The sequence below is a fragment of the Citrus sinensis genome, chromosome 6 (genome assembly GCF_022201045.2).
Source record: "Citrus sinensis cultivar Valencia sweet orange chromosome 6, DVS_A1.0, whole genome shotgun sequence".
NCBI lineage: Eukaryota > Viridiplantae > Streptophyta > Magnoliopsida > Sapindales > Rutaceae > Citrus > Citrus sinensis.
In genome coordinates this window covers 25,589,728-25,602,764 of record NC_068561.1, presented here as the reverse complement: position 1 = coordinate 25,602,764, position 13,037 = coordinate 25,589,728, and the positions used below count along the sequence as shown (strand labels likewise).

Here is a 13,037-nt window from a genome sequence, read left to right as displayed (position 1 = left end):
AATTTTTTTCAATTTTATGTTGGACATATTAACAAGTATTGGTAATAAATCATCTACCTAATTGATATATATGTTGGAGAAACAGCAATAGTTGTTATTATTATAATTTCGCAATTGAAGGGTTTTTCTACGTACCAACGGAACATTGCTTAACCTTGTTAAAGTATATGACTGTGAAAAATAAATTTGGTGACTTTTGATTGAATTAAATCGAAAATAAGAGAAGGCACCGACGCATGTAAAAGCAGAAAAATAACACAACTGGATTCATGCAAATTGTAGAGGATCATAATTACAGTATCTGCAGAATGAAAACGAACCAACAAGTTATATTTGTTATGAAATCAAAAAGAAATTCATATCTTTTATATAATAATAAGAGTTTGATATTTTTAGTAAGAAATTCATGTCTTTTAAAGAATGAAATGCATGTTTGCAATAAATAAAAAAATGACTATATATAAGAGTTAAAATTCCAAATATTAAAGATTGAGCTCATAGATTTCGTCTTTCTGATTGAATAGATAAAACAATTTTTTTATTGAAAATTTTCCCTCTTAGCTAGATAGTCAAACTCTCAAATGCTCACGCATGCAAAATGTAAAATACGGATATTCTTAATAGTTATACGTTGGTAAATGTTCAGGACTTTTAAACCGTTATATAAATTTTTCCAAACTTGTTAACAGAGAAATATTTGCACTGATAAAGACTTATTAAAGTTTGATATTGAAGTGTTATAACTTTTAAGTCATATCCATTGTGAGTTGTGGGGGGGAGGGGGGGGAACTTCAGTTATAAATAAAGTTGATAGTGTGTGGTTATATGATTTTAAATTTTAATACAAACATAAAAAAATATTATAGGTTTTTTTTTTTATTATACAAGTACGGATTCAAATTAACTTAACTTTCAAATTAAAGTAACAAGCATTTATCAAATATTTTAGTATTATAACTTAAAAACTGCAGTTGGCAAACCATAAAATAATCTCGGCCAAGTATATGAGTGTTGTTATTATTAAGCAGTAGGAAGCTTACACATATGATTTGATACTTAAGAGACATGCTAATAATATCTTAAAATTTCAGTAAAAAGAAGTTGTTGGCAAGTCGGCATCTAACCAAGCTGTATTGCAAGATTTGATGTTGTCCGACGTTACTTCAGCATTATGGGTCCTTTTGCTTATTTGGGTTGAGCCTAACCTTCTATCACAAATCACATTTCCAGTTAGCAAAATTGATTCCGAATAGAGCTTCTAATCCTAAAGTTGCCTTTAATTAATCAAGTGGATATATGTTAAACCTACTAGATTTTTTTCAAAGGTAGAAGTGTTTTGAACGAAAATAAAGAGAGCTTAAGTCCAGAGTAAAATTGTGAGGGCGAAGAACGCCTGCCGGCGTGCGTCTCTAAATTTAATACAAAGCAATTAATTTCCTAATTGGGTTTTGTTATGATGATAATAATTGTCTTTTTTGGAGATCTTTACAAGTAAACGTCCATCTATTTATCTAAAATTAAAATTTAAATGGGTTGCAAGTTCCAACGTTATTAGTATATTGCAGCAAAATAATGGAGAATTTAATTTCAGAATAAGAGTGCAAATCTAAGTAGGTCCATTCTTTCAGTGATGGCAAGGGAGAGAAAATAAGGATGGATGCACATGTAATGGTTGAAAGTGTGAGCCAGCTGGTTGGCAATCAGAGTGATACGACGGGGAATTCCAACTTATCGTGTCGAATCCATTTTCATTGGGTCCATTAATGATGTTATGTACGGGGTGTTCATTTAAGGCGTGTGTCTTGTAACTAACGGTTAGATTGATGCCAATTGCATGCCATTACTGAGATTAGCTGTAACGAGTAACGACTGAAATTATGCAACATTGATTCTACAAAAATCACAGTCCCGAAACCAACAAAAATTAGTGTCACCGCTTACTGATTTTGATTGATTGTTTTTATAACAAGTGGCAGTGAAGTGGCTGGGCTACTGGCTAGTTAGAAATTGGTTGTGTCACTTGAAAGCCCAATTGGAGCTTGGAAGCAAGAGAATTGAATACTTTTTTTTTTTTAATTTTAGATGACCCCAATTAAAGCAGTGAAATAATCTCATCACTAATGCATGTGCCCGTCAGCCAGTTTTGATTTTAGGAACTAACAACGATGCTGCAGTTTGGGATTAATGCCGTGGAGAAATCAGCAGCATGTTACAAAAACAATAAGTGTTAGATGCCAAAGATAACCTTAACAACTGAATTTATTTTTTTGCGTATAACTGCTCGAAACTAAATTCAAACATCGATTTAACCGTAGTTTTTTATACCTGTCAGCAGTAGAATGTGGTTAGAATATGTCGGATGCGGTTCTCGCATAGATTATCTGATATTTTAAGTCAGATATTTGGTAAATAAGAAGGAAAAATAGATTGAAAAAACTAGAAATAATGTTGGAATTCAATGGATTTTCAATGTTGTTGAAGATCATGTAGAATGATTGAATGGTTCATAACTTGTAGAGCTCTTAATTGGATTTTGTTAACCCCTTCCTCTAAAGCCCTCTTTAACTTAAATAGACTCATAGTTGTAGGTAGTTACTTCCTTAATTTCAGAACCATTTTCTTTAGTAGTTGCCTGTCAATTGAGGCCTGTCAATTGAGGGTGGTTTAGAAGATTGTGACACATACTTTTCCTAAAAAAATAGGCCACTGACTAATAAATCCTCATGTTAAGCTAGCATATTTTCAATTCGGACAAACATATTTTTAGGTCAAACTACCTTACTTGTAGATCAGACTAATGGATTTCCAAGTCAATGGCATAGATTTTAGCTATACTATAAATCATGTTGCTCATATAGACCAGGTTGCCCACATAGACTTCAGGTTGTACTTATAAAGTTGACTTAGTGGCAGTAGGTTCCAAGCGAGCTCGAGTCAATAATATTCTCTTAGTACTATAAGAAAAATCTAACTTGAATATTAGCCCCTTAGTTTTCAAATTTTCTAATGTGGAGATCCAAAAATTTTATAATATTGATTGAGATTGGACAAGACTATCTAACAATCAAATTATAGCTAAAAAATATTGTCTATCTCGAATCTACGTTTTAAAATGACTAAATATCGACATTAAAAGAAATAAGTTTAATTACCGGTGATAAAAAGCTTAGTCGAATAGAATTTGGGCGTGACAAGAAGCTCTAGGTAAGCAGGAGATCTCTTCCTTGCACAACTCTCCCTGTAATACAAACCCATCATTATCATAAGGTTCTTCAAAAGTGATAAACAAAACCACCATCTTTTGCAGGAAAAAGTTTTGTCATCTCCATCTCAATCTCATAATTAACCTGAAAAGTAATAAAAATCAATTTTTTCTGAGTTGATTCAGAAACCCAACAGAAGGCTTCACTTTTCCATCTTTAAGCTTGAGGTATATATCCTTGAACCCGTATGTGTATGAACATTTGGTCTCTCCGTCTCGATCATACTCACGCAACCGCAAATACTTATTAATTTGAAGCAGTAAATGAATGAGTAAGTAATCATTCTTGAATTCCGACACCAGCACGTTTTACTGTGTGAAAATAAATGCATACGTATTTTGAAACGCATTGAAGGAAGATTTTTCACAGTTATGTCAATGAACTTACATATATGTTGACCTTCTCAAGCAATGAACAATCAGCTAGGGAAAGCAAACGACATTGCAATATTATATTCCTTGTTTAATGGTCCGAACCAACAAAAGTAGGATGACAAAATACGGATTTGGACCGAGTATTTTCAAGTACAAGATCAAGTTCATTAGAGGAAAGTAAAAGGGCTAGGGTCAGTGCGGGTCTGGGCCGGACTTGGATTTTTATATTTTTTTTTTAATTTTTTAAAATTTTTTGTAAACTTAAAAAATGAGTTAATAGTTACTAAGTTGTTATAACCGATAATGAATTAAAGAAATGAATAATTCAAAATAAAATAATAAATAAAGAAAATAAGGCAAATAAAAGTTTAGAGATTTAATTTTTTTGATATTGGATTCTTTAATTTAGACTCCCGCTTAACTAATTAACACCTAAAATAGAGTTTAATATTAAAATTTTAAAATTTTTGATTCATTATTGTTATATAAATTAGTGATTTAAACCTTTATTTTCCTTTTTTAATTTTTTCATTATATTCTAAATTTTAATTTTTAATATTTTTTTAAAAATAGAGAGTTTAAGCTTGGTCCAGACTTTTTTCCCTAAAGTCCTTGTCCTGGCTCTTCATGTAGAGGCCGAGCCAAAGCCCATAGAAATGGGCCGGGCAAAAATTCTTGAGGCTCCTGGAAGCTGTCCATTAGTTTAGCATTTGTTGATTGCTCTTAGGCCGAAAATTTGCAAATTTCAATATATTTGCCCACATGAAGAAATACATAAGATTAGTAAACTCGATGAGAAAAGTTTTGCAATTTCTTTAAAAAAAAATTCAGATTTTGCATGTTTAATTACATCCAGATGAGATAATAAAATTACAAGCAAATTTTCAGCACAATTGCCTTAAAAAATAAAACAAGAAAAAAATACACTCCTAATTTATAAAAGCATTTACCTGAACAAATAACCCAAGTCTATGGCATGGAATGTGGGTTTATTCAATTTTCTTGTCTTTTAAATTTATAAAATAAAAAACATAATTTTTTAAATATATATAAAAAAAGTAAAGATGATCAGTTGTGAGCCAGAGCGTCAGGACATGCAGCATAATTCTCAGATTCTTTTTAAACAGTATTTTAATTGTGAATAAACTATAAGCAAATTGTAAGAATGCCACTTACCATAACATGAGAAAAAGTGTTAAAAAAAAAAAAGACAAAAAAGATAAGTTAGGAATCATTACCCTAAGGAGCCAATAATCTACGCCAAGAGGCTCAACATGAGAAAGTTTTTCATCAAGCAATGCTTTCACAACATCAATACCAATGACGTTATCCGAAGAATCAAGAAAAAGATTGGCTTCAGCAAGGCAAGGCAAGTGGCCTAAACAAATAAACTTTCCACTTCCACAATTCAGAGCAATCAAATTCGGAGCATTATTAACTTCCACCAATGTATATCTTTGTGGCCTCCGAACAAATGTAACATGCTTAAGCCGTGGCCCAACCAAAAATCTTCACATGCTTAAGTTCTCTACACTTATCAATTATTAGACTCTCAAGAAGCTCACATTTGAGCAACGTTTCACGTGTAATCTCATCACTAAGCTTACAACGCCAGAGCCTGAGAGATTTAAGAGAAGCAAATCCCTGACACCCTAATGGAGGATTGATATTTGCACAACCAAGAGATATTTGCTTCAATGATCAGTTATTTATGTAGGATGAAAATGTGAAATCAAAGGCCGTATCAGGAAGTGGGGAGGTTTTGAAATTTAATACAAGGACTTGAACGTGGTGTGCTAGGGCAAACTCAACCAAACTTGGGGCTGTGTTAGAGTAGAAACCAACGCGGACGGTGGCGTCTACGATGAAATTTTGGAGCTCCGGTGGTGGTCTAGGATTTGGTCTACAAAGCTGTAATGGACCATCCTGAAGGGATGATATGGGAAAGAATTACAAAAGTGGACAGTGGAGGTGAATTTCCAGAGATGTTGCCATCTTTTAGATAGAATGCTTGTTTGAATTGCTGATTTTGTTGTAATGGAAGAGAGTACTTGGTGCAAGATTTCGTGTGGTAGTTCACTGATCCGATCTTTTTCATTGATGGATATATATATATATATATATATATATATATATATATATATATATATATATATATATATATATATATATATATTATTTATTTATTTATTAAAAGTGATATAATTTCTATTTCATCAAACGATATTTAGTTGTTTTATGAGGTTAATATTGGTTCTAATCTTGTTGTTTGGCGCTGTTTTGTTTTTCTCTTATTGTTGTCTTGCGTTTGGGTGGTTTATTTGTTATCTTTACATATGATATTAACAAGAAATCTTGTATGGTTTGAACACTGTAGTTTATTATTAATTTGCTAACTCTTATTTATACAAGTTCTTCCCCCTTTCATGATGCTTTTTATTGGCGGATTATCAATGCATTTCGGAGCTATAGATTTTGTTGATTTCATAACTCATATCATAATAGTTAGATAATCCCAAGACTCAAAATTTAAGCATTGTTAAATGTGTGATCGACATTAATATCTAAGATCATATTTAATGTTAATTAAATACACCACAATAAGAATTTTTTTTTTAATAGACCACATATAAGAAGTCAGAAGCATTTAATTTTCAAAACCTTTTAATATTGGAGGTTAATAACTAATTGCATTACCATGTAAATCTTTAAACTAAATTCAAAGTTTTATGATGAGTATCACTTACTAGTTGAGTTATAACTGTAATTTTAATGTGTAGAAGGAGGTTCAAATTCCTTATATGTATTAATATTATCAAAGATAAATTTATACAAAAAATCAGGCGACATAAAGAAAAAAAATCAGATATCATAAATTATGGATTCATCTTCTCAATATATAATCCATTATTAAGGGTTAGACTTAAGTTGTGGAGTGGGGGAAAAAGGGAAGATAAGGGGTACTAATTGAAATGTGGTGTATTTTGTGACCATTTTACTTTTTGGCCAACATAATTTCCAGATATTTTATTTTTACCTTTATGTCAGTAGTTTGTTCATTTTAGCCCTTATTGGACCAAAATTTTGATTACACCATTGTCCAAAATGCCATGATTTCTTGCCATATGTATATAGACATATCGTAATGATGTTATTATACTTGCCTTAATTGTGCAAAGACATTGTTACATTCTCATTAGTTCTAAGAGATTAATTTCTGACTCTAAATATATTAATTGTAATGTAATATTATTAAAAACAATTCCAAGTTATATATTTGAAATGCAGTTCCAAATTTGAAGCCACAAGCTTTATTTATTCCCTCTGCAATTGCTAAGTCATAGTCTTACTAGGAGTTTGAGCTAGCTTTCATTCATAAAATATACCCTATCACACAGAAAGCAGAACTGAAAAAGGCACTTCTGCTTGCCATAAAACTAGCTGTTTAAACGAGCTTTTACCTTGATACATATTCACATTCTCTTTTCATTTTTTATAATTAGATGTGTGAGCCGGGCGATTTTATAATGTTAAAATCCTGTTAATAAATGTGGCATACTGTTTTGACCAGTTGCATGAACATTGGGATAGGCCTTTAATATCACAAGAAACAGAAAGCTCTCAGCATTCTGAAATTTGAAATTGTCAGTGAGTCTATTCAACCCAACGTACAAACGATTCCATGCTGATTTTACAAGCAAAATTTCTAGCTATTAGGCTAGGCCCCGTATCTGTGACTGTCAGTTCTTTATGGCCAATTGGCCTTGTCCTCCATCATGTCAAATCGTGAGAGCAAACTTGTGATTCCACCCAGTAAAAACTTGAACAAATGAAAAGAAACAAACAATTGAAATAACTCAATTTTCATCTTCAGTAGGCTAGATTATTACTCACATTTTTTCTATCTTTTTTTTTTTTTTTGTATTTTTCACTACAATTCTTCCTCAGGTACCCAAAGAAGAAAGAGAAAAAAAAAATCAATTCTCTATTCAGTCCTTTAAAAAGGTTTCAACCTTAAGTTATCTCTATTATCTAAGCTAGATTTTGTGCGCCTTTTTGAGGCATCGCTTAACTTCAAGAGGATTGTCGCCGAAATTAAAGTCATCGGCAATTTCTCCAACACAAATCTCCTCCACAAGATTTTTTTCTTTTTTAAATAATGATGATAATGAGTTAACAAAGTTTTACTTGGGGGGTGAAAATTTTTCTAGGTAATTAATTAATTCAGACTGCATAATTGAGAAAGCTCCTGAAATATGCCTCACGTTTCCTCAACAGACTTGCCTTGAGATTTTGGTTTACCTTTTGACTCTTCATTCAGGGCCATCCGTATAACTATATCATATACATTTTTTTTTTAATTTTAGTATTATTTATTATTTATTATATATTTTGCCTATAATATGAGATTCAATGGTGCGATGAGTATATCGATCCCTAAAAAGTTAAATTTGAGAAGTTCTTGTTTGAGATAAAAATATTTTTTCCCACAACAATCTGGACCCTTAAACGAATAGATATTGGTAATTTGTGTTTCGAACCATGCAGTTTCCTCCATTGCAAATTATTTAAGCATCAATAGGATCCAAATTTGTAACTTGCCCTTCCTTAGCCACGTGCCCATGAGGAATTAATATTGTCTCGCATATAGTTTAAATCTGGGGATTAATTGCTGATGTCATCAACTTTGCCCAGAGAAGGCTCAATGATAGAGAAGGCTCAAAGAGATGATCCATACACGTATCAAACTGCTAGTTCCCTCTTTAATTATATTATTACCTTCTTATGGCTTCTGGGTGCAGAACGCTGAGCCTAAATTTGTTCAGGTGGTCAATTAAATAACAATAAACAATTTTTTTTTGTAGAAAAAGAATTAAAAGAGTAAGCAGAAGCCTAAAGAAGTACGGTCTCGAAGTTATATCACTGACAGTGATAGCTAGAAGCAGAGAGAGAGTTGGATGTTATTTAATGTTTGTGAGGTGGCATGTCCTTGTTTCTCGGCCTCTTAATTGTAAATTTGTAAGGTCTTTGAGCGTTCTGCGGAACTACAGTCATCTTCTTTTGTCAAGTTAGAGAGAGACAGCCCCAAATGGTTAAGTTATCGAGTGACAGGCAGCCCTTAGGGTTAGGGTTAGCTAAGGTTCGGTTCTGTCCACATACAGATTTAAAGTACAACCTCCTCACGCGTGACACTAGACGCCATCCACACGTGTGTAAGTGATCTTGGACACAAGAGAAAGATAATAATTAAGAAAGAACCTTCTCAGTTTTCAATAAGCCCTGCAGAAACACACTGTATACGCCAGTCCCACCTCAGGCGTTTGCATGCAATGTACTAACTCAAATATATTTTACAATTCCATATTGAATAATGGTACGTAAACTTATTCGTAGGTGCAATCGTCTACACGTTTTATATTCAATTCTTAGTAATTTAATTACGTTGAATTCTTATTTTAAAAAATATATGTTACATCCACTCCTCAGAAAAATTAACTATACGAAATGATGGAACATCTAAATTTATTGATGAAAGATGATAATATGTTATTTAATTCAGTACTTCATTCTATATATGTATCTTGCTATATTAATTATTTCACTAGGGTTTGATATTTCATCTATGTGTCACGTGTGTATTACTAAATCTCTTGGACATTTTTTTTGTGATACATTACAATTAATGCTAGACGAGTGACGTTCAAGATAAACCATTAGTATTGAGTTATGTTCTTCTAACAAAACAGCCAGCATTTTGAATAAATTTTAAAATATTATGCACCTGTAATAGATCTTTTATAGGAATCAGAGCATCAGAATTTTTTTTTTTTTTTGGAGCCCTCTTTCCACCGTTTTGAGAAGCTAATTGACAATGGATATGGTATTAGCCTTTCAAATTCTAGTCATTTATTACTAAACAAGATCATCCGATTTTGTTAAACACAGAAGGTTTATTGTTAAGATCCCATCTTATCTCTAATGCCCATACTAAAAGTTAAGACCCCTTATCTTCACCATCTTCTTGTCTCCTTGATCACTTTTTAGCTCCAGTACGTAGTTAATGCTTATTTTGGCAATCTTTGTTCAAATGAATGAATCAATAAACTGTGTGGCTGACGCACCACAAAATAGCGTGCAGCTTTCACTTTCATCACCCTACAGAAAAGAGTCGAAACAGAGCCAATGGACTCAATCTGAACAGTGAAAAAACTGCCTAAACAAGAGGATATGTGCAAGTGGTCGTTTAGACTTCTTTTACAACAAAGGCAAAGACAGAGACTCGTTTTTTCTCCCTTAAAAAAAAAAAATAATAATTAGACTTTCAAATTGGACGATCAGACCATTCCATATTTCCATTAGTGAATTCCCCAAATTTGGGTGAAGATAAAGGGCGTCATATAGTATATTAATCTTAGCTAATGAATGTTATAATATAATAATGTCTTATGTCCTTCCAAATAAACGTAATTACTAATGAAAAGGATCATAATGCTAATTTCTTAAACGATTGAGGTCTAATTGTCTGTTTCTAACCGTGAGAGCTATCTAATTCTCTACTAAAACAAACTTTATGGGTCTCGTGCCCTCTTCATTTAAAAAAAAATAAACATGTATATATATTTTCTCTTTCCTCTCATTCACTCTCTCTCTCATTAGTTTTCTTTGTATCTTGTGGCAGTTCCTTTTTCCATTTTAGGCCTTAAGAACATGACCTTGCAACAGTTCCACAACAGCACCTCCTGTCACAAAAGAAAAATGAATAGCATGACCAATCACTACAAAAACACTATCAATGCAAATGCACCTACCATTAATTCATCAATGGATATGTTTGCAGCAGTAGCACACATGGGTTCTCTCTGCGCTTCTCCGAGAAATAATAGTGGCCACATTGTCACCTCACAAAATATTTGTTACTGCGACAGTTCTGATCATCAGAAGAGTGACCTAGCAGCAGGAGGTGACAGTGACAATAATAACAAGGTTGATGAATCTGTTGATGGTTATGAAGACATGGAAGATGTGAAGAAAATGGATGGTGGGCTGTCAAAAGTTTGTTCAAGAGGCCATTGGAGACCAGCTGAGGACTCAAAGCTCAAGGAACTTGTGGCCCTTTATGGCCCTCAAAACTGGAACCTTATAGCAGAGAAGTTAGAAGGAAGATCAGGTAAATATTTATTTAATTATGATCAATTTCGTTTGTTTTACCTTTTGTTTTTCACTAATAAAGCTTTTTTTTTGGGGTAAATTAACTTGAAGGCAAGAGTTGCAGATTGAGATGGTTCAATCAATTGGATCCAAGGATAAACAAAAGGGCTTTTAGTGAAGATGAAGAGGAGAGGCTAATGGCAGCACATAGAGTGTACGGCAACAAATGGGCTATGATAGCTAGGCTGTTCCCTGGAAGAACTGATAATGCTGTGAAAAACCATTGGCATGTGATCATGGCAAGAAAATACAGGGAACAATCAAGTGCTTATTATAGGAGGAGAAAATTTCTGAATCAGGTTGTTGATGATAAAAAATTGGAAGCTGCCGTCGCAGCCAATGACTTAGAACCTAACATTAACAACGTCCATGATATCAGCAGCAGCAGTGTCAGCTTCTTAGACTCATCATCACCACGGAAACCATCATTTCAAGCTCCCATTGGTGGGTGTAATTGGTCTTATACTAACTTGATCACAGCTAGTGAACAAGGCGTGAGTTTTGGTAAAGATTTGTTTCTTGGGTCAACAAGCAGCAGCAGCAACAACAAATTATTATCTTGTGAAAATCAGACACCTTTTGATTTCTTTTCTGGTTTGTCTTTTTGGTCTCCCCCTATACCTACATTAGTTAATTTGCATTCTAAGTGCATTTTGGATTATTGTGTTTCCTCCTCTCTCACTTTGTTAATTACATTATTATTATTATTATTATTATTTTGTTTTTCTCACACATCTAATGTCTTTCCAATTCAAGTTCAACATGGTGAATGTCATCTCAAGTTCCCTTATTCCTTTGCTTTAAATCATTTATTCACTTTCAGATTCTTTTTCTTTTTCCCCAAAACTGATCTCCTCAACTCTGAAGTGAGCGAGATTCAAATTCAGGAAATTTGTGTCTTCAACTTCAAGTTGATGGTGGATATAGTATTTATTTACTTCTCCTCTTTTGATGAAACGGTGGTGGCGATTGTTGTGTTTTCAGGTTACAAAAGTGACGACAGTTTTAGCCAGAAGAGCATGCAGCAATGGGGTATGATCATGAAAGATGGTGCAAGCTTCACAGTTTCAAGTCCCTATACACATCATCATCATCAACAACAATTTTTAATGCCAATGCAACATTCAAGCAACTATCATCTTTCAGCTGCTGCTGGTTTCTCAGACACCATGGCATCAGCAGCATCTCAAGTCACAATCATTGAACCATCAGCTTCATCATCGTCATCACAATCAGCTGCAGAAAACAAAAGAGGAACTAGCCATTTAGAGGCTACAATATCACCACCATTTATAGATTTTCTTGGAGTAGGAGCCTGAGAATGCAACTCTTAGCTTTGGCAGAGGCACCATTACAAGTAAAGATGAAATGACCTTCTCTTTAGGCAGCTCAGAATTAGCTTGCTAGCTAGCCCTAATTATCATCATCATCAGAGAAAACAATCATCTGTCCATGTAGCCTTTTATCAATTATTATAAATCATCATTTCCAAAGTTGAACAAGTGAGAACTATCCCTCCCCTCCTCTCTTTCTTTTTCCACCTTCATCAACTTTATTTTTGTATCTCTAAATCCGATTGCTAGTATCAGCAATTTGAGGACGGGGAAAAAGAATGAGACAAAGCTTTGGATGAAACGGCCTCTTATGATAATTCAATAAATAATAATGTGAGACATTAGAAATTTTCTCTTTCATTTTATTCTAACAATTAATATGATAAAGGCTTGTATGTCATAATATATCATAAATTTGGGTCAAAAACAAAAAAAAAAAATTGACGGTTTAATTAAGAATTTAGAAATTTCCATGTAGAATACTAAGTAAGCAAAACATATTATATGAGCATATAAATGACATCGTAGAATACAAAGTAAACAAAAATACTAAGACTCTTTGGATTGATGGGAAGGAGAAAGAAAGAGGGGCGGGGCTGAACAGCTGTTAGTTGCAAAATAGGGCAAAGAAGACGTGGGATAACAGAAGCAAAAACAAAACACAAAAGAAAAGCCAAGAGGGACTTTTCAAACATACTTGTGTCATGGGCCTGCAAAATTCAGGAAAATATTTCAGTTGTGAACACTTTACTTGGTTGAACATCACCACATAAATTCTGGTCCTCACGTGCACAGATTACAGTTGGATTTTTTAGGCACATTTGTCTTTAACCACAAAACACACGTTAGTAATTCTT

The 13,037-nt window shown here is 33.2% G+C and overlaps 1 protein-coding gene and 1 long non-coding RNA gene across 2 annotated transcripts; one reads left to right on the top strand and one right to left on the bottom strand.

Annotated features, from left to right (window-relative positions):
• Positions 1-3,123: 3,123 nt before the first annotated feature.
• Positions 3,124-3,867, bottom strand: LOC127903017 (uncharacterized). Its single transcript, XR_008055772.1, has 2 exons — positions 3,348-3,867; positions 3,124-3,238 (listed from the first exon to the last, which is right to left on the bottom strand). It is a non-coding gene; the product is annotated as an uncharacterized LOC127903017 (long non-coding RNA).
• Positions 3,868-10,240: 6,373 nt separating this feature from the next.
• LOC112498562 (transcription factor MYB35) lies at positions 10,241-12,528 on the top strand. The gene is made up of 3 exons (XM_025099633.2): positions 10,241-10,805; positions 10,898-11,440; positions 11,831-12,528. The coding sequence occupies exons 1-3, from the start codon at positions 10,346-10,348 to the stop codon at positions 12,163-12,165; spliced, it is 1,338 nt and encodes a 445-aa protein (XP_024955401.1). The 5' UTR covers positions 10,241-10,345; the 3' UTR covers positions 12,166-12,528.
• The last annotated feature ends 509 nt before the right edge of the window (positions 12,529-13,037 follow it).

What these genes read in the sequence shown, in the direction of transcription:
- LOC112498562 (XM_025099633.2), top strand. Translation starts at nt 10,346, where the DNA reads ATGACCTTGCAACAGTTCCACAACAGCACCTCCTGTCACAAAAGAAAA. An exon ending in GAAGTTAGAAGGAAGATCAG is followed by an intron (nt 10,806 to 10,897) that starts GTAAATATTTAT and finishes ATTAACTTGAAG; the next exon opens with GCAAGAGTTGCAGATTGAGA. An exon ending in ACCTTTTGATTTCTTTTCTG is followed by an intron (nt 11,441 to 11,830) that starts GTTTGTCTTTTT and finishes TTGTGTTTTCAG; the next exon opens with GTTACAAAAGTGACGACAGT.